At 42.1% G+C, this 22418-nt stretch overlaps 1 protein-coding gene across 1 annotated transcript; it reads left to right on the forward strand.

Annotated features, from left to right (window-relative positions):
- Window positions 1–2964: 2964 nt before the first annotated feature.
- On the forward strand, window positions 2965–18165 carry pygma (phosphorylase, glycogen, muscle A). The gene is made up of 20 exons (XM_024397790.2): window positions 2965–3286; window positions 7194–7295; window positions 7509–7587; window positions 7764–7867; window positions 8165–8296; window positions 8504–8615; window positions 8790–8872; window positions 10604–10747; window positions 11234–11326; window positions 11854–12000; window positions 12210–12373; window positions 12542–12656; window positions 12872–12973; window positions 13078–13225; window positions 13311–13369; window positions 13499–13640; window positions 13750–13960; window positions 14961–15095; window positions 15884–15950; window positions 16337–18165. Exons 1-20 carry the CDS (start codon window positions 3044–3046, stop codon window positions 16487–16489), a joined length of 2535 nt encoding a protein of 844 aa, XP_024253558.1. The 5' UTR covers window positions 2965–3043; the 3' UTR covers window positions 16490–18165.
- Window positions 18166–22418: the final 4253 nt, after the last annotated feature.

The following is a 22418-nucleotide window of genomic DNA, read 5'->3' on the forward strand; positions in this document are numbered from 1 at the left end:
TTCTTTGTTACATTTTTGCCCTTTTCGTGAAGTCTTGTAATCTTCTGTTTTCAGACAGCATTAGAATTGTTGAGGTCTCTTACAACTAGAAACAAATGCTTTGGAAATTGTTAACATACGTGTAAATTCTGAGTTTCAGTTTTTCTATTAGTTTTCATTATGAAACAGCTTCTACAGTAAGTAAACTCACTGCAGGGACAAGACACAGTAATGATTACACCATCCTAATGCAGAAAGGTCACTGAAACAAATATTGCCCTTCTCTTAAAGCTGTGGGAGTGTTTTGTTTGTGTCAGGCTTCAAGTGTTGTCTACTGGCTCCTGACATTAACCAGACATGCCTTCCAAATATCATGGCCTTTGAGACTGGGTCACAGCTGCTATTAATGAACCAGGCCTCCATGATAGCGCCAAAGACAGTACAGTATGAAGATAGGCAGAAACTGCTTCTCCAATAGAAATCCCAGATCACACTTGTAGGCGATGTCATGGTTAAGTTGGTTAGCTCATGTGTAGAAACACGTCATCGGGTCTAACGGTTGTCTCGCACCAAACTGTGCATGTGCAGGCCATCGAATCAAAGTTACTCCTTCAATACAAAGTCGTTTTTGATGAAAATGAAAAGTTTGTCTCTTCCACGAGTAATAACATGTTCCATGAGTAATAACATGTAATAACACGTTCCACGAGTAATAACATGTTCCATGAGTAATAACATGTAATAACATGTTCCACGAGTAATAACATGTTCCATGAGTAATAACATGTAATAACATGTTCCACGAGTAATAACATGTTCCATGAGTAATAACATGTTCCATGATCAATAACATGTTCCATGAGTAATAACATGTTCCATGATTAATAACATGTTCCACGAGTAATAACATGTTCCATGAGTAATAACATGTTCCATGAGTAATAACATGTTCCACGAGTAATAACATGTTCCGCGAGTAATAACATGTAATAACACGTTCCACGAGTAATAACATGTTCCATGAGTAATAACATGTAATAACACATTCCACGAGTAATAACATGTCCCATGAGTAATAACATGTTCCATGAGTAATAAGATGTTCCATGAGTAATAACATATAATAACATGTTCCATGAGTAATAACATGTAATAACATGTTCCATGAGTAATCACATGTTCCATGAGTAATAACATGTAATAACACATTCCACGAGTAATAACATGTTCCATGAGTAATAACATGTTCCACGGGTAATAACATTTTCCGCGAGTAATAACATGTAATAACACGTTCCACAAGTAATAACATGTTCCACTACTATTTAAGACATTGGCTTGAATCTAGGTTGTGCCTTTACATTTCGATAAAATTAACCACTAATGAAGAATTTTTCACTTCTCTCAAACCCCAAACCTCAACCATCCAAACCCCGGCGATCCAGAACCTCTATATTAGGTGGTGTGAAAGGAAGGCCCGGAGGCACTGTTCTGTCTGCTTCTGCACAGCAAGCAGTTCCGGTGCATCAAGTCTGACACCAACAGGCTCCTGAACAGCTTCTATCTCCCATGACGTAAGACTGCTAAATAGCTAACAAAATAGCTAACGAAATAGCTAACAAAATAGTTACATGTACTATCTGAGTTGTCCCTTGTAATTTATTATTATTTTTGCACTGTCTCTATGCACACTCACAGGGTCCTACACACTCACACACACTGCCACACCAACACACACACAAACACTCATTCCATCATCTGCTCACTCACAATGATATGCACATACATTTAAAGTGACTCTACACACACGCACCCCCACTCACATACAAGCTGCTGCTACTCTGTTTTGTCTTATATTGTGTTGCCTAGTCACCTTACCCTTATATTCCTGCACATTGTAAATATGGTACTGGAACTGACCGTGTATATAGTATGCTGATTTACTTCATCGTGTTCTTCTTATTTCTTATTTTTATATCTCGTGTGTTTTTGTTCTAACTTGTTATATTTAGTATTACATAGTTACTGATTACTGCATTGTTGGGTTTAGAGCTTGCAAGAAAGGCATTTCACTGTACTTGTGCACGTGACATTAAAAACTTTGTCTGTTTCGCAAGTGTTTCCGGAAGTCTGGTGATGTTTCGCCTCTGGGTTTAGAAACTCTGTGGTTGTAGAGAGAAATAAACATAGATGTCTGGCCACATACTAGTAGAACAAATTCATAGGATCATTCCTATTGCACATTTTATGCCAGTAGAACATTATTTTACTCCATTAAAATACACCTGAATCCACCGCGTCTGCCGATGTCGGCCTTCCTCATCTGTGGTAGAAGGTGGCAGAGCTTCAGCTGTGTTTGTCAGACCAGGAGACATTCCCAAAATCTGCCTTCTCATAAGAACGTCTGTAGTGTCTGAACAGATTTACAACACCCACAAGCGTCATGGGACTCGTCTGAAGTCGGTACCGCCAATCCGCCAGCTTCTGTCTGTACCGCCCGAACAGTTTGGGCCACACACTAATATGTACAGTAGTACTCACCATTGAAAGGTGACACTCTTAGGAACACGTACATGTCGGTTGTTTTGCTCTAGGATGCACACAAGACTCGTGTGCATCCTACAAGTTTAAAAAGTATGGAAGTACTTTGGTGGCAAAAAAAGGGGTTAAATATGAGTCAATTTAAACTTATCTCTCAGATAGGCCTAAATCCATAGACACTTCTAAACCTTTATTTTTTTTACTATCTCTTTTGCCATTTATGAAATGTTATTCAATGTGTATTATTCAAAGTAGTTTTTTTCATGACAATTCAATTCAAATTAATTTAGTTTCTAGACTGCAAGATGTGAAATATTTGAAAATATTCCTATATAATCATGGGGACCAAGTAGCAATTGGCTTTTCCTTTTGAGTATGCTCCGCCTTCTTCTTAATATTCATGATCACTCTTATAAATAGGTGATCATGACCCATCCATGTGGGTGCTTCTGTAGTCGTATCTGAACTGGCTGGACGTGCACCTGAAGTTGTATTGGAACAAGGAAGCCAGGGGTAGAGCATCATGTCAAAACCGTTTTCAGACCACGATAAAAGGAAGCAGATCTCCGTGAGAGGTCTTGCTGGTGTGGAAAATGTCGCAGAACTGAAGGTCGCTTTCAACAGGCATCTCCATTTTACACTGGTCAAGGACAGAAATGTGGCAAACAAACGGGATTACTACTTTGCTCTCGCCAACACCGTGCGCGACCACTTGGTGGGCAGGTGGATCAGAACCCAGCAGTACTACTATGAGAAAGATCCCAAAGTAAGTTCCACTGTTCAAATGCTCATATCATCTGTAGCCTCCTAAAATCCACAGAATAGAATAGAACAAATAAAATGGAATATCAACTAATATAATATAAACGAATATAGCATAAACTAGTATAATAGAAACTAATATGATATAAACTAATATGATAGAAACTAATATAAACAAAGAGAGAAACAAATGGAATAGAATGGGATGTCAAATGTCCCCTTTAGTTTCACAGTAACATCTACCAATGAAAAATAGACAACATTAGTAATTTATCATGAAGAGCATTCCATGTTAAAAAATGGAAATATATGGGCATACTGTGAGAACAGTAAATAACATAGTAATATTGTATTCTAGTGGTCTTGGTCATACCACCCAATATTTTACTAATTAATTTATTATTGTGTGCATCCGACCTCAGGTGATAATCCCATCGTTCCAGTGGCCAGTGTTATGGGCAGGATAATAGGCAATTTAGGACATATGGTTTGAAAATATCATATTTTTACATTGTAGTTGTCAGATTATTTTACCCAGAGCTACTTAGAGTAGTGAGTGCATACATTTTTTAAACTTTCTTTTCATACTGATCCCACATGGGAATTGAACCCACAACCCTGGTATTGCAAGTGCCATGCTCTACCAACGGAGCACAAGATCATAAGAGCTTCAAGGCAATTTAATATCATACCTATCACACATACTGTATACTCTTATCACACATACTGTATACTCTTATCACACATACTGTTTACTCTTATCACACATACTGTTTACTCTTATCACACATACTGTATACTCTTATCACACATACTGTTTACTCTTATCACACATACTGTATACTCTTATCACACATACTGTATACTCTTATCACACATACTGTATACTCTTATCACACATACTGTATACTCTTATCACACATACTGTATACTCTTATCACACATACTGTATACTCTTATCACACATACTGTTTACTCTTATCACACATACTGTTTACTCTTATCACACATACTGTATACTCTTATCACACATACTGTTTACTCTTATCACACATACTGTTTACTCTTATCACACATACTGTTTACTCTTATCACACATACTGTTTACTCTTATCACGCATACTGTTTACTCTTATCACACATACTGTATACTCTTATCACACATACTGTATACTCTTATCACACATACTGTATACTCTTATCACACATACTGTTTACTCTTATCACGCATACTGTATACTTTTAACACAGAGTGAAATGACACATTTGAAGCCTGGTTGTATAATTCACTACTGTAAGGGTATTTTACTAGTCATCCCCCAGCAACATGCCGCTGTCCACAGAGGGTCTCTGACCCTGGGTTACTTCTCTTTGCCAACTGTTGCATTGCTGCATTAATGCAAGCGTTATCACCATGACATTTCCAATTCACTAGTGCTCCTCAGCGTGATGATCTGCCGATGTTGTGCTGTAATACTAAACCTCTCTGTGACCTTCTCCCCCCGTACATGTAGTTCACCCAGTTCAACCTAGAGCTGATATGGCTACAGCTGTAGGAGTAGCAGAGGTGCCAGTTGACATCAACGAGTGTAAAGGAGCAGGGGAACACGTTGTTTCCATACACTCATTGATTCGTTTTTATCAGACTGAGCCTTCGATCTAGTTAATTAGTTTTATCAGACTGAGCCTTCGATCTAGTTAATTAGTTTTATCAGACTGAGCCTTCGATCTAGTTCATTAGTTTTATCAGACTGAGCCTTCGATCTAGTTAATTAGTTTTATCAGACTGAGCCTTCGATCTAGTTAATTAGTTTTATCAGACTGAGCCTTCGATCTAGTTAATTAGTTTTATCAGCCTGAGCCTTCGATCTAGTTAATTAGTTTTATCAGACTGAGCCTTCGATCTAGTTAATTTGTTTTATCAGACTGAGCCTTCGATCTAGTTAATTAGTTTTATCAGACTGAGCCTTCGATCTAGTTAATTAGTTTTATCAGACTGAGCCTTCTGTGTAGTTGTGAATCAGCCTCTTCCATAACTACCTTATTCATGAAACATCCTTACAGACAGTGAAACCTAGTCAGTAAAGATGAACAGGATTTAAAGAGATCTTCTTGACACAGAAAAAAACTCAATCAGATATCAATATTGGAGTGAAAGGGACTGAATGATTGAAACATCAACGAGTGCATTTTAATTCACATGTTTAATTGAGTATTGACTGGTTCATTTACACATATGATATCATAATATATTAATCATCTAATGAAACCACACACTCTTTAGTTTTGGATTTAAAAAAACATTTTCTCATGGGTATGGGGGAGGTATGCTGCGTACTGTACTGTGCAATGGAAATATCTAGACGGACAGTCCTGACCTGCAAACCTAAAACCTATATTTAAACCTCAGAATTGGCTCAAATTAGGTTACTGTAAGGGTCAGGGTAAGGGTCAGGGTTAGGCTCAGGGTGAGGGTAAGGGTCAGGGTTAGAGTAAGGATCAGGGTTAGGGTAAGTGTCAGGGTTAGAGTAAGGATCAGGGTTAGGGTAAGGTTCAGGGGTAGGGTGAGGGTAAGGGTAAGGGTAAGGGTTAGGGTTAGGGTAAGGGTAAGGGTTAGGGTAAGGGTCAGGGTCGGGGTAAGGGTTAGGGTTAGGGTCAGGGCAAGGGTCATTGTTAGGGTAAGGGTAAGGGTTAGGGTTAGGGTAAGGGTCAGGGTCAGGGTAAGGGTCAGGGTTAGGGTTAGGGTAAGTGTCAGGGTTAGGGTAAGGGTCAGGGTAAGGGTTAGGGTAAGTGTCAAGGTAAGGGTCAGGTTTAGGGTTAGGGTAAGTGTCAGGGTAAGGGTCAGGGTCAGGGTCAGGGTAAGGGTTAGGGTCAGGGTAAGGGTAAGGGTAAGGGTAAGGGTAAGGGTCGGGGTTAGGGTCAGGGACAGTTTTAGATGGTTATTTTGCAGGTCAGCAGTGTCCTTATAGTCTCCCCTGTGGAATGAGTTCATTTCTGGATAATATCTTTGACCATTTAGGGGGCCCTCTTTGGCTCAAGAGCACCCCCAGTGGTTAGAATATAATATTTAAGAGATGCCTTGACCCAACATATCATACTTGTCATACCACATTGTTACCAATTTTGTGATAGATGTTCATATTTGTTTAGTACACATTTAGCTGCACATTTACACCTCTTTTGGAGGGTTCACTCATACACTGTACCCCCAGAGTACAACATTAAGTAATTTATTAGACTTGATACACAGCCCTCAACATACTTGATACACTAGCCCTCTACATACTTGATACTCTAGTGCATCAGTACCCTCCCTGGTACAGCTACAGTATGTTTTCAGACATCTCTTTCACTATTCATGAGTATCACACATAGACTAACCTTTACAACAACCCCAGCTGAAGCTATTTTTGCATGAGCCAAAATGCCAATGTTATGTAACACCAACAGCAATCTGTCTCCCGTAGCACCTATCACCTCTCTTCTCTGTCCTTTGCCCCCTCCTCTCTGCCCTCCCCCTCCTCTCTGTCCTCCGCCCCCTCCTCTCTGCCCTCCTCCTCCCCCTCCTCTCTGCCCTCCGTCCCCTCCTCTCCCCTCCCGCCCCTCTACTCTCTCTGCCAGAGAGTGTTCCAGACCTCCCTATCCAACAAAAAGAGAACAACATGTGAAATGTCAAAGGCTAAACTACTGTAAGGCTCAGGTGTCAGATTTCCATGCAGTCGTTCACCAAGTGTTCAACAGTCCTTAAAATAATTCAATGCACTTATTAAAACAGCAGACTCTGAATCATTGGGTTAGAGACTTAATAAGATGGCCGTACTCATAATATTGTCTCTCCTCTGGATGTTAGCTCTGCTACGGTATCCCACTCTCATCTCTCTCTCACTCTATCCCCATCATCTCGTCCTCAGCGTGTGTACTACATCTCCCTGGAGTTTTATATGGGTCGCACCCTGCAGAACACTATGGTGAACCTGGCCCTGGAGAACGCTTGTGATGAGGCCATATACCAGGTGAGCATTGCTCACAGTCATACAGATCGCTTTTTCATTGCTGTGGCTCACCACTGCAGTCAAACTGACTGCACCTTCTGTAACATAACTACATCTTCTACCCCTCATTCATTTGGATTTATTTGTCAAATTATCTACCCCTGTTCCAACTGAATGTCATGGCCGCAGAGCTGTAATTTAACCTGACTTGACCTGAACCCCTTTGTTCTGTAGCTGGGTCTGGACATGGAGGAGCTGGAGGACATGGAAGAGGATGCTGGCCTGGGAAATGGTGGTCTTGGCCGTCTTGCCGGTCAGTTGCCTAGCTACTTCCTCTCACAGAGAGAGTGCGACATTCGTGTGCCTTAGACAATTGTATGAATTATACTAGAATGATCAAAACATTAAAATAACGATATAACATGATAATGAACATGATAAGTTAATTTAGCCAGTGTAACCCTAACCTAAGCCTTCCCTGGTCATCAGCATGCTTCCTGGACTCAATGGCTTCTCTAGGCCTTGCTGCCTATGGTTATGGTATCCGCTATGAGTTTGGCATCTTCAACCAGAAGATTGTCAATGGATGGCAGGTAACCTATAAACACTCCTATGCTTTTTAACTTTCTCTTTGGTTTCCCCATCATGTTCAGACCATAAGGGGAGTACTGTGAAACAACGTTGCCCGACAGACTGTATTATATTTCAATTTTTGTCATTTAGCAGATCCAGAGCAACTTACAGTTAGTGCATTCATCTTAAGACCGCTAGTTGAGACAACCACATATCATAGTTGTAGAAAATACAATTTCCCTCAATTAAGTAGTTATCAGCAAAGCCAGTGCAAGTAGGAACATATTACATTTGTTGTATAACCCAATGATTGACAGGTTGAGGAGGCCGATGATTGGTTGCGTTACGGAAACCCCTGGGAGAAGGCCCGCCCTGAGTACATGCGCGCCGTCAAGTTCTATGGCAGGACCGAGCACACACCAGATGGTGTGAAATGGGTTGACACTCAGGTGAATAAAGGACAGGGGACGGGGTGTGATTGAGCATAGGAGGGAGACGTGTGTGTGTGTGTGTGTGTGTGTGTGTGTGTGTGTGTGAGAAGGGAGAGAAAAACAAGGTGTTGCTACGGCAACTGGATGCCACCAATGGACCATCAATGAATATGGATTCTGTTAGCAGGTTTCTTTAAGTTCAGTCTCTTGTAATTGTTTTGACAGGTAGTGTTGGCTCTGCCATATGACACCCCTATTCCCGGCTACAGGAACAACATTGTCAACACCATGAGACTGTGGTCTGCTAAGGCCCCGTGTGACTTCAACCTGAAAGACTGTAAGTCTACACTTTGCTTGGCTAATTGTTTTCACCTTGACTGGCTGCATTCCACCATTTCATATGCTTATTTTGTCAAATCTGAAAATGGCTAACATGGCTACTCATGTAGCATGCCATAATTGGCCACCGGGAACCATTATCCTTAGGGTGTGTTTTTCCCTTTCTCAACAGTCAACGTTGGTGGCTACATTCAGGCTGTGTTGGACAGAAACTTGTGTGAGAACATTTCCCGCGTGCTGTACCCCAATGATAATGTAAGGATAGATTTCTCTCTAATATCCATGTGCAGCGATTATATACTGTATATACTGTACAGTGCATTCAGAAAGTATTCAGACCCCTTCCCTTTTCCACATTTTGTTATGTTACAACCTTATTCTAAAATAGATTAAAAACATGTATACCCCATAATGACAAAGCGAAAACAGGTTTTTAGAAAATGCTACACACTTATTAAAAATAAAAAACAGATAACTTATTTACATAACTATTCAGACCCTTTACTATGAGACTCGAAATGGATCTCAGGTGCATCCTGTTTCCATTGATCATCCTTGAGATGTTTGTACAACTTGATTGGAGTCCACCTGTGGATTGGACATTATTTGGAAAGGCACACACCCGTCTATATAAGGTCCCACAGTTGACAGTGAATGTCAAAGCAAAACCAAGCCATGAGGTTGAAGGAATTGTCCATAGAGCTCCAAGACAGGATTGTGTCGAGGCACAGATCTGGGGAAGGGTACCAAAACAATTCTGCAGCATTGAAGGTCGCCAAGAACACAGTGGCCTCCATCATTCTTAAATGGAAGAAGTTTGGAATCACCAAGACTCCTCCTAGAGCTGGCCGTCTCGCCAAACTGAGCAATCGGGGGACAAGGGCCTTGGTCAGGGAGGTGATCAAGAACCCAATGGTCACTCTGAAAGAGCTCCAGAGTTCCTCTGTGGAGATGGGAGAAACTTCCAGAAGGACAACCATCTCTGCAGTACTCCACAAATCAGGCCTTTATGGTAGAGTGGCCAGATGGAAGCCACTCCTCAGTGAAAGGCACATGACAGCCCGCTAAAGGACTCTCAGACCATGAGAAACAATTGAACTCTTTGACTTGAATGCCAAGCGTCACGTCTGGAGGAAACGCAGCACCATCTCCAACATGGTGGTGGCAGCATCATGCTGTGGGGATGTTTTTCTGCGGCAGGGACTGGGAGACTCGTCAGGATTGAGGGAAAGATGAACGGAGCAAAGTACAGAGAGATCCTTGATGAAAACCTGCTCCAGAGTGCTCAGGACCTCAGACTGGGGCGAAGGTTAACCTTCCAACAGGACAACGAACCTAGCACAGCCAAGAAAACGCAGGAGTGGCTTTGGGACGAGTCTCTGAATGTCCTTGAATGGCCCAGCCAGAGCCCGGACTTGAACCTGATCTAACATCTCTGGAGAGCCCTGAAAATATATGTGCAGCGACGCTTCCCTTCCAACCTGACAACGCTTAAGAGGATCTGCAGAGAAGAATGGGAGAAACTCCTCAAATTCAGGTGTGCCAAGCTTGTAGTGTCATACCCAGGAAGACTCAAGGCTGTAATCACTGTCAAATGTGCTTCAACAAAGTATTGCGTAAACGGTCTGAGGAGGGATATGATGGGGGTGTGGAGGTCTATGTAAATGTGCTATTTCTAAAGGTATTGATGGGTATATTGAAAAGGGGAAAAAAAACATTTCAGCAATTATAATAAGGCTTTAATGTACCAAAAGGTGGAAAATTCAAGGGGTCCAAATACTTTACGAATATACTGTAGATATTATATTTTAGATATAGAACATATTATAACATGTCTGATCTATATTCTGTATTTCTTCCCCCCCCCAAAAAAAATGACTGGTATTGACTGGAATTTGAAAACAAGTGAATTGTGTTGAATTCAAGATGGCGACAGACAGATGTGCAGGTCAGTGTGGATTCACCACTACATGTCTTTCTCCCCAGTTCTTTGAGGGCAAGGAGCTGCGTCTGAAGCAGGAGTACTTTGTGGTGGCCGCCACTCTGCAGGACGTCGTCCGTCGTTTCAAGGCCTCTAAGTTTGGCTCCAGAGAGGTCGTCCGCACAGACTTTGCCGAGCTACCAAACAAAGTGAGAACCCACTATTGGTTATTCAAACCTATACTGATATGTTTTCATGTCACTTACAGTTGTGCACGATTCGCTCTCTTTCTTTTAAAATAAGTTGAAATTGTTGTTTCATTTACAACGTATTTGTTTGATTTGCAATGACACCGGACCCCAAAAATTTGAATCAAAACTGACATTTGTATTTTTCTAGTCGAAAAATGGCCTGGACTAAATTATTCAAAATTCAAATGAATTTTGCAATTGTGTCATTTATCTCACCTGTGGTAAGTTACAGGTGCCTGCAGAATAAAAATAACCGTTCAACCTGTTTTGAAAAGAGAAGACTGAACATTTTGCTCAATTGTAAAGTGCAAGAGTGCCAATATATGTGACTGCAACTGTCTCCATGTCACTGGCTTAAGTATAGTTGTATTGATGACTTGTTCTGGTGTGAATGTGTGATATAATAAAAAGAATAACAATGTACTCGATGTCTTTCACATCCAGGTTGCCATCCAGCTGAATGACACTCACCCTGCCATGGCTATTCCTGAGCTGATGAGGGTCCTGGTTGATGAGGAGAAGCTGGGTTGGGACAAGGTGAGTGGAAGCTGATGAGGGTCCTGGTTAATGAGGAGCTGGAATGATTTATATATACACTAGATAACTGATTGGGGGTGCTGTGTTGAAGCCACCTTGCCTCCATCTTGAAACTCCCTCACCATTGTAAACAAATATTTTAAAAGCTATATAAATCTATGTATTAATGTCTACATGTGTTTTTGCCACATGTATTATATTACAGACACCTTAATGCATACTTTAAAATTATATTATATGAGCTAAACATACAAATAAAACATGAGAAAAATGTATGACTAATGTTACTGTCCCCACTACAACACACACATACTTAAATTCATAATGATACCAGCAGGGGGCAAACAATACCAGCATAGTAGAATGTGTAGGCTTGGCAACACACTACAGATAAAGATTTAGAACAAATGTAAAGCTAGGACTACTAAGACTACCATTAATGTATCCTACTTCTGTCTAGAGAGGGTCAAATGAACCATGAGTTATATAAATGGTATTATCTTACCTCTGTCCCTGTGTGTGTCCAGGCCTGGGACGTGTGTGTCCGTACATGTGCCTACACAAACCACACCGTGCTGCCTGAGGCCCTGGAGCGCTGGCCCATTGACCTGTTCCATCACCTGTTGCCCCGTCACCTGGAGATCATCTTCGAGATCAACCATCGCTTCATGGAGGTACGTGAGACCGATGGCACAAAAACTAATGGTAGCCTACCATACAGAAAGTGATGATTACAGATCAGTGTTCCTTAAGCTTTATCTAACTGAAACTATTGTACCACGATGTATTATTATAGGCTAACTTTATTGAAATCCAACTTTGTTAGAGAATATTAATGTCCACCTTGTGGAAACCTAAACCTTTGTTTCACCTGTCCCTCCAGTATGTTGCCTCTAAGTTCCCTGGAGACCACGACCGTATGCGCCGCATGTCCCTGATTGAGGAGGGAGGATGCAAGAAAGTCAACATGGCTCATCTGTGTATTGTTGGTTCCCATGCTGTCAACGGCGTGGCCCGCATCCACTCTGAGATCCTCATCGCCACTCTGTACGTGTCCTACACAAACACAAATACATTGAAATCATCATATTTCAACGGCACAAACGCAACACATACACACTATGATAACATTGGTGACGGGTGCACATTTTTGATTGGATTTGTTTGAAGAGCTAAAGTGACCTAGTTTGATATTGTTTGTGCTACTATGTGCAGGTTCAAGGACTTCTATGAGTTGGACCCACACAAGTTTCAGAACAAGACCAATGGGATCACCCCCCGTCGCTGGCTGGTTATGTGCAACCCCGGCTTGGCGGAGGTCATCGCAGAGGTGCGGGGTTGTTGCAAAAGTGTTAGCATTTAGAATGAGAGATTTTCACTGGATGTAGCCATTTGTCTATATGAAGAAATATATATATTCATCCTTACATTCATAGAATCATTTATAATATCAGTGTAGTTAAATAGATGTTTCTGTTCTTGATTATAGTATCAGTAAGCGGATACTTGCACACTTAACATTTCTCATGTCATCCCGTTGCTCAGAAAATTGGAGAGGAGTTTATCCGTGACCTTGACCAGCTTAAGCGACTGTTGAAGTTCATTAATGATGATGCTTTCATCCGTGACATCGCCAAAGTCAAGCAGGTGAGTCTCACTAAGTTGTCACCTCTGGTGTTCACTAAGATACTGTAACAGTATATGTATGTCTGTGTTAACTCCACGCCCCCATCATATCCCCCCTTATGTAGGAGAACAAGCTGAAGTTCGCTGTGCACCTGGAAGAGCACTACAAGGTCAAGATCAACCCCCAGTCCATGTTTGACTTCCAAGTCAAAAGAATCCACGAGTACAAGAGACAGCTGCTCAACTGTCTGCACATGATCACCTACTACAACCGTTAGTACTACTTTGGCACTCACTCACTCACTCACTCACTCACTCACTCACTCACTCACTATATACCCCTCTGTCTCTTTATCAGGTATCAAGAAGGAGCCCAACAAGCACTGGACCCCAAGAACCATCATGGTCGGAGGAAAGGTATGTTTGGTGCCCCTCAGCCTTCACAGCCACCAGCGTGTAGTTACAGGAAGTACATATAGAACAATACCTCTCATCCACAACTCACTGTTATTATGCAATGCCCTCTCCCCCCTGCTTTTCTCCCAGGCTGCACCGGGCTACCACACAGCCAAGATGATCATCCGTCTCATCACAGCTATCGGTGAGGTTGTCAACCACGACCCTGTTGTCGGCGACCGCCTCAAAGTCATCTTCCTGGAGAACTACAGAGTCACCCTGGCTGAGAAAGGTGACTGACTAACCTGTAACTCCATGGGTATCTGTTGTTGTACCGCATACTCTTCATGTACTGCATCCCTATGCTTATAGTTTTGCTCACCCTCCTTGTCTCCTCCCAGCCATCCCCTCTGCCGACCTGTCTGAGCAGATCTCTACAGCTGGCACCGAGGCCTCTGGCACTGGTAACATGAAGTTCATGCTGAATGGTGCTCTGACCATCGGCACCATGGATGGAGCCAACGTGGAGATGGCCGAGGAGGCCGGAGAGGAAAACCTCTTCATCTTTGGTATGAGAGTGGAGGATGTGGACGCAATGGACGCCGGCAAAGGGTGAGCATGGGGATCGGAAGGCAGAGAGGACACTGGGTTAGGGTAAGGGACAGGGAAGTAAGGAGAAATTGATCCACAGGAATGGGAGTGCTGTAAGTGGAGAAGGGGGTTACAGAGGCTGTGCCAGTCAGGATACAGAGGTTGTACCAGTCAGGATACAGAGGTTGTACCAGTCAGGATACAGAGGCTGTACCAGTCAGGATACAAGAGGCCGTGCCAGTCAGGATACAGAGGTTGTACCAGTCAGGATACAAGAGGCTGTACCAGTCAGGATACAGAGGTTGTACCAGTCAGGATACAAGAGGCCGTGCCAGTCAGGATACAGAGGCCGTGCCAGTCAGGATACAGAGGCCGTGCCAGTCAGGATACAGAGGCCGTGCCAGTCAGGATACAGAGGCCGTGCCAGTCAGGACACAGAGGCCGTACCAGTCAGAATACAAGAGGCTGTACCAGTCAGGATACAGAGGCCGTGCCAGTCAGGATACAGAGGCTGTACCAGTCAGGATACAAGAGGCTGTACCAGTCATGATACAGAGGCTGTACCAGTCAGGATACAGAGGCTGTGCCAGTCAGGATACAGAGGCTGTACCAGTCAGGATACAGAGGCTGTACCAGTCAGGATACAGAGACTGTGCCAGTCAGGATACAGAGACTGTGCCAGTCAGGATACAGAGGTTGTACCAGTCATGATACAGAGGTTGTACCAGTCAGGATACAGAGGCTGTGCCAGTCAGGATACAGAGGCTGTACCAGTCAGGATACAGAGGTTGTACCAGTCAGGATACAGAGACTGTGCCAGTCAGGATACAGAGTTGACAGTGAAGTCAGAGGGAGATAGACAAGTGACAGGGCAGACATACTGACTGGCCAGGTCTCCCTTGTATCTCAACGTTTAAGATAACACATGTTTTTCTGTTTAAGATAATAGAGAGACAAAACCAAACTGGAGAGAGTGTCCTTCTGAAAAGCGAGATATAAACACTGCCTTTGTCTTGAACAGATACCATGCCTCTGAGTACTACAACCGTATTCCCGAGCTGAAGCAGGCCATGGACCAGATTGCTGGCGGCTTCTTCAGTCCCAAGCAGCCTGACCTCTTCAAGGAACTTGTGGACCTGCTGATGCACCACGACAGGTAATCACATCAACACACACGCTCACTCACACTTGCTCACACTCACACAGAGGGCCATGCAATGACCTTTGGTGGGGTAGGTGCTCACCGTTTTTTTTTAAAGGGCACACTCACTCATCACACATTGTAGAAGTAGCAAGCTAGAACCACAGATGAAAGGGAGTTAAGCATCTTTGCCCCTGTTGGGGTGGGCTATACTAGCTGATCATCAGTAATACAGGCCAGATGAATTAGCTAGTTAACTAGGCTATGCTATCAAAACAAGCACACTAGTCCTTACTTATTTGAATTTTTTCTACTCTGACAAACAGTCTAGCTGCAGTTGCCCCTTCCCTGGCCCTGACCGTGAGATAGAACACATGCTAGCAACCCCAAAGTAACCTACGGGTGGTATTTTTTAAATTCGCTACTAGGTGGCTCGCACAGGCAACGAGGATGAGCATAGCAACTCACTGCGTCAGTGGCAGAAGGGTAGAGAGGGGACTTTTTTCAAGATTTATGAGTTGAGGAGAAATTATCTAGTTTGATAGGCAAGTTGTTGTATTTAACATTACAAGATAGAAAAGAGATGATTTCATGTGTTATTTCATAGTTTTGATGTCTTCACTATTATTCTACAATGCAGAAACAAAGAAAAACCCTTGCATGAGTAGGTGTGTCCAACCTTTTGATTGGTACTGTAAATATATTTTTTATACCCCACCAATCAAAAGGGAAGGCTTTATGTGTGCAGATGCACCTGAAATGTATGTTCTTGTATTTATTCATATCTAATGTTTTATGCACAGGTTCAAGGTGTTTGCTGACTACGAAGCCTACATCAAATGCCAGGACAAGGTCAACCAACTGTACAAGGTCAGTGTTATGGCTAAACAGCATAGGTCCTAGGTCACCTAGTTAAGGTATCTGTCCATACCTTCTCAAATATTGCACTGCAAAAAGTGAACTCTAAGCAAGCCTAAATATCTTATATTAGGTGAGAATTTTTCTTATTTCAAGACATTTTTCAAGATATTTTATCTTAATAAGACGAAAAAGGTAAAATATCTTGAAAGAAGATAAATTACTCGTATTAAGCCTTTTTTAGGTTGCTAAGAAAAAACAAGAAAAGCACACTCAACTTAAGTGAATTATCACTCAATATAAGATATTTAGGCTTGCTTAGATTTCACTTTATGCAGTGTGATCTCAACAATCTTTCCTTCCCTCCTGTCTGTCCCTCCGTCTCTCTCTACTAACAGAATCCCAAGGAATGGACCAAGATGGTGATCCATAACATTGCGGGCTGTGGTAAATTCTCCAGTGACCGCACCATTGCCCAGTACGCCCGAGAGATCTGGGGCATGGAGCCCAGCCTGGAAAAGATCCCTGCCCCCGATGAGAAACTCAAATAAGCTGTCCGTCCAATCCCATCCCCACCACTTACCCCATGCTACTAATGTTAGGAGATAAGCACCATTAGATACGTCTGAGGAGAATGGCAAATAATTTCTCAAAGCACTTGAATGACTTTAATGATTGATGTCTGTCTAATTTGTCTCATACACAGAGTTCTGGCAATTCACACATACCTTATTGTGACAGGTCTTGAGACCAGAATAGCAATAAATGAAGCAATGAAGCAATGCCTTCTGTTTTGTAAAAAATAGAGATGTGAATTTACGGGTGTTCGCTGTTCCGTCACTAATCAGACCGTGCAGGTAGTTACAATCTAAACTGCTGTTGTGGCGAAGACATGAGTTGTGTGGTGGGTTTTGTGTTTGGTTGTACATTCTGGAGTTTATCAAAATGTATGTAGGCTTGGATCCATTCTGAATGAGTTCCTGTGGTCTGAAATGCAAGAGTAGGTTGAGCTGTGTGTTTTTTATCTTAGCTTGAATGCTGTCAGTATCGTGCATGCATTCTCAAAGCATAGACTCTAGTCCATGATGAGAACAATCATTCTCTTAGTGTACTGCCATGACCGTGCTGTGTTTGCCCCTCTTTGCGGACAATAGACACTGGCCCTGATCAGGCAGCTCAGAGCGTCTGCTCTTTTCTGTCCATAAAATGACATGGATGGGTTTGCCCCTCTACATCCCATCTACCTTACATGTATGGCAGTGTGGACTGGTGAGGGTAGAACGTCTCATAATAGTGGCCGCAACGGACTGGATGGAATGGCTTCAAACACATGGAAACCATGTGGAAACCATGTGGAAACCATGGGGAAACCATGTGTTTGATGTAGTTGATACTATTCCAGATATTCTGCCCAGACATTAAAACAAGCCCGTTCTCCCCAATTAAGGTGCCAGCAACCTCCTGTGATGTATGGTGCCTAACCCTCTGAGGGGACACAGGCCTGCATCAATATGTTGTCTGAATCTCCCACAGAAGGGTTGCTGAGGGGAGGACGGCTCAAAATAATGACTGGAATGGAGTGACAGGAATGGAGTGACAGGAATGGAGTGACAGGAATGGAGTGACAGGAATGGAGTGACAGGAATGGAGTGACAGGGATGGAGTGACAGGGATGGAGTGACAGGAATGGAGTGACAGGGATGGAGTGACAGGGATGGAGTGACAGGGATGGTATCAACAACATGGAAACCATGTGTTGGATATTATTCCGTTCCAGCCGTTACTACGAGCGTTTCCTCCCCAATGAAGCTGCAACCAGCTACCTGTGGATCTAGTCTTTTTACTTTTTAATTGTGTAGAAAAAACAATGCTAAACAGCTTTATGTTTGTCAACTTGCATATGTTTCGTCTTTACCTGAAGAAAAGAACGTATCCATGTAGTCTATTTGAAGGCCTCTGAGGGCTAGCCTGGGAACCAGTGAAGCAGAGCAGTGGAGGGGTGGGATAACACAGCTGCTCCACAGTTGGAGGAAGCATGTCAGTGTTTTGATGTTGGAACCCACATAATGGCCTTGCCACCCTTTCTGAAACCCCAGCTCTCTGTTTGTTTCACCTTACGGCTGTCAATAATGCAAACTGTGGCCAACGAAGCCTCATCCTCCTACCCCATCTTTTCGGGATGTTCTAGTCTAGTTATACAAACACATTAAAGTATACTAGACACTAAGGCCTTTTGTCTTTTCTTCACCACGCACAAACATTCCACTATCAGCATGGGCATTCTAGAGATGTTGCATCTTAGAATTGAAGACACATGTCCCCGAACTGAAATTATGAAACAGTATAGTTGCCACCTCCCACTGGGCACAATCTGTTTGAATCAACGTTGTTTCAATGTAATTTCTCAACGTATTGTGACAAGTCATCCAAAGAAAGTCAACAAAAAACTGTTGTTTTGAGTGGAAATTTAAACCATAGGGTTATGTCATCATGGTAACCAAATTTTGACATAGATTAACCTTTAATCAAATATGTTGAATTTGTACCTTTAAAACAACGTCGGATCTTCCACTATCAGTGGACACAGCCTGGGATCGAACCCGGGTCTGTAGTGATGCCTCAAGCTGTGACATTGTGACTTCTGAGGAAGTTCACCAGAGAATCTCTGATAAACTGACACTCCAGCAGACGGAGCGGCGATTCCAAGTGCAGCAGCTCTTGCTGGAAAAAATAATTATTTATTGCTACCCTCTGGTCTCACATCCAGGTATTTTTTGTGCTTTTACGTGATATCCAATTGGTAGTTACAGTTTTGTCCCATCGCTGCAACTCACCTACAAACTCTGGAGAGGCGAAGGTCGAGAGCCATGCGACCTCCGAAACACGACTCTGCCAAGCAGCACTGCTACTTGACACACTACTCGCACCAATGTGTCAGACTCACGGGGGTGGGAAACTACAGTCCTCGTGGGCCTGATTGGGGTCACACTTTTTCTCCATCCCTAGCAAACACAGCTGATTAATCAAATTGCATTCTAAACTGAAGATCATGAATAGGTGATTATTGGAGTCAGGTGTGTTAGTTCGGGCTGGAGCAAAACTGTGACACCAATCAGGCCCTTGAGAACTGGAATTGCCCACCCCTGTCAGAGGAAACACCATCCTGCTGGCAACCATGTCAGCTTGCAGGTGCACAGCCCGCCACAAGGAGTCGCTAGAGCGCAATTGCAACAAGGAAATCCAGGCCGGCCAAATCCTCCCCGAACCCAGATGACACTGGGCCAATTGTGCGCCGCCTCATGGGACTCCTGGTCATAGCCAGCTGTGACACAGCCTGGGATCGAACCCGGGTCTGTAGTGATGCCTCAAGCTGATGCCTTAGACTGCTGTGCCAGTCAGGAGGCCCTTGCATCAAGGGTTTTAACCAAGCCCTGCTTAGCTATGATATTTGTCACTGACTATTACCAATTTGCTATTATGAGAATGATTGTTGAGCGATCTCCACATAAAAATAAAATAGATTCACTGTGTCTATCAAAGTCATTCCAAAGAGTAGGTTTAAAAGACCAAATTAAATGTGACCTTTCTTTATCACTCATATACACTACCGGTCAAACGTTTTAGAACATCTACTCATTCAAGGGTTTTTCTTTATTTTTTCTATTTTCTACATAATAGAATAATAGTGAAGACTATGAAATAGTCCAAATAATCCAAACTATGAAATAACACATATGGAATAATGTAGTAACCAAAAAAGTGTTAAACAAATCCAAATATATTTTACATTTGAGATTCTTCAAAGTAGCCACCCTTTGCCTTCATGACAGCTTTGCACACTTATCATTATCACTATTATTTCTAGACTGAAGAAAATAGTAACAATGAAGAGAAATCCTTCAATGAGTAGATGTTCTAAAACGTTTGACTGGTAGTGTACCTGTATGTTCAATGATGCCATATAGGCCTATATAACATTTGCAAAGTCATCAACAGCTATTGTTTCAATTCAACACAGAACTCAACTAAAAATAGACAATACAACAGGCCGAGACTATTTTTATAATATTTATTAACACTCCTTGCTTGGTGGGCGAGACAACGGAAAAAACACCACCTGCTGGAAGGAGACAGATTTTCTGCTGAATTGGGCCTCTCTCCTCCCCTCTGATGATTTTGAATTGTGTTTGGTTGTAAACGCAACCAAACATAAACATTTGAAGGAGATTTTTCTTAATTTAAAGTTAATTTAAAGTCTCAGTTGATGTAGTCCTATTCTTTACTTCGATTTTTGGTTGAGACACAATTAAATATCACTTTTGAAATATCACGACAAGATCACAAATTATACTGTATGTTTGATTCACGTCGCCAACTCAAACAAAAATCCAAGTTAAATTATGGGATTCAGCCAGTGGCTCAGATTTAATTATCCAAGTACTAGACACATCTCCGTTAAATGTTTACATTTGGTTGCGTTGTCAACCAAATCTTACAAACTAATATAACATTTAACCTTAAAATGAGTAACACATCCATGACCACATTTTGAGGTTACTGTAACTATACATTTATTCTTGTGTAATCATATAAAGTGTGCATGTTCAAGATAGCATGCATAGGTCATGGCAGGTTTGTGGAGATCTTCACATTGCTGTAATAATCTGCTCAGAGTCTTGAACAGCTTTGATCAATTGCACCATGTATTTTTAATGTAATCTCAACTGCAATTCGAATAAATAAACAAAATATCTGACATTGTATTCCCCTTTAAAAGTTACTGTGCTTTTAAATGGTTAGAAGCATAGCGATAAAACATAGGAAATTCAACTAACTTTTGGTTGTCTTTTTGAGGGGCGTTGAAATAGAAGCTGTTTGAATTGGCACTTAAAACCCTCACAAACATTTACAGATGCACAATTGAGAGCATCCTGTCGGCCTGTATCACCGCCTGGTACGGAAACTGCACCGCCCGCAACCGCAGGGCTCTCCAGAGGGTGGTGCGGTCCGCCCAACACATCTCTAGGAGCAAACTACCTGCCTTCCAGGACACCTAAAGCACCCGATGTCACAGGAAGGTCAAAAAGATCATCAAGGACAACAACCACCTGAGCCACTGCCTGTTCACCCCGCTATCATCCAGAAAGCGAGGTCAGTACATGTGCATCAAATCTGGGAGCTGTTGTCATAACTCTCCTGTGACGATCTGAAGGATCAGTTTTCTCTCTCTAGTAGAGGGACTATCGATCACTGCAGAATAAGAGCAAATCATAGACGTAGAATTACTATTCTGCAGCTGGAAATTATGTAAATCTAGTACGAGAATACCGAGAACCGCAGAAGCATCTATTCTGTGCAATGACCATCTGTATGCCTGACGTATCCATTACAACAGAGCCACTGAGAAAGCTACAACCACGAAAAACATTGTGACTTCTGAGGAAGTTCACCAGACACTCTCTGATGAACTGACACTCCAGCAGACGGAGTGGCGATTCCAACTGGAGAAGACAACAATGACAACCGGGTGTAAATATATACATTGCAATTATTTTCGAATGAGCGGCCATTTAGGTGCAAAGGATTAGCATTTCAATGAATATAATTATCAACTGTGTGTAGGGAATCCTTTTGGTCTTTCCCGCTCTTTTCCTGTCCCCACCCCTTTTTATTGTCTACCAAGTCATCAAACCGGTTTAGTCCACTAGGGACTTATCAATGCATTGTGTTAGTAACCAATGACTATATTGTTTGTGTATTTTATGTATTTCTGTGATTTGGTTAGTTAGTTAGTAACAAAATAATTAAGCCAATTTGTATATAGTTGAGTCATTATGGAGACTATGGTTCGTACAGATATCAAAGGGTTTGTGACATTCAGAAATGAGGCTGATGAGGTAATAGTGATACATTAATAGAAGACTAATTGATAAGATATGAAAATATCTGAAGAGTCGATTCGGGAAATAGAGACTCTATAAACATTTTCCCGTGGTGCCCCAACTTCCTAGTTAATTAATGTTTACATGATTAATTTAATCACATAATAATAATTACACATAGAGAATTGATTTGATAAAATAACAGTCTTCACATTTTATGTTAAATAACAATCACTAGCATGTTAGTGGCTGCTGCCCTACATACATAGACTTGAAATCACTGGCCACTTTAATAATGGAACACTAGTCACTTTAATGATGTTGACATATTTTGCATTACCCATCTCATATGGATATACGTACTGTATTCTATTCTATTCTACTGCATCTTAGTCTAAGCTGCTCTGACATTGCTCGTCCAAATATTTATATATTCATAATTCCATTCCTTTACTTAGATTTGTGTGTATTGAGTGTATTGTTGTGAAATTGTTAGATATTACTTCTTAGATGTTACTGCACTGTTGGAGCTAGAAACACAAGCATTTCGCTACACCCGCAATAACATCTGCTAAACACGTGTATGTGACCAATAACA

Source organism: Oncorhynchus tshawytscha, linkage group LG33 (assembly GCF_018296145.1).
Source record: "Oncorhynchus tshawytscha isolate Ot180627B linkage group LG33, Otsh_v2.0, whole genome shotgun sequence".
NCBI lineage: Eukaryota > Metazoa > Chordata > Actinopteri > Salmoniformes > Salmonidae > Oncorhynchus > Oncorhynchus tshawytscha.

Coding starts and splice junctions, on each gene's coding strand:
- pygma (XM_024397790.2), top strand. CDS start 3,044: ATGTCAAAACCGTTTTCAGACCACGATAAAAGGAAGCAGATCTCCGTG. Junction 7,868..8,164: donor AGATTGTCAATGGATGGCAG/GTAACCTATAAA, acceptor AATGATTGACAG/GTTGAGGAGGCCGATGATTG. Junction 15,951..16,336: donor AGGTCAACCAACTGTACAAG/GTCAGTGTTATG, acceptor CTCTACTAACAG/AATCCCAAGGAATGGACCAA.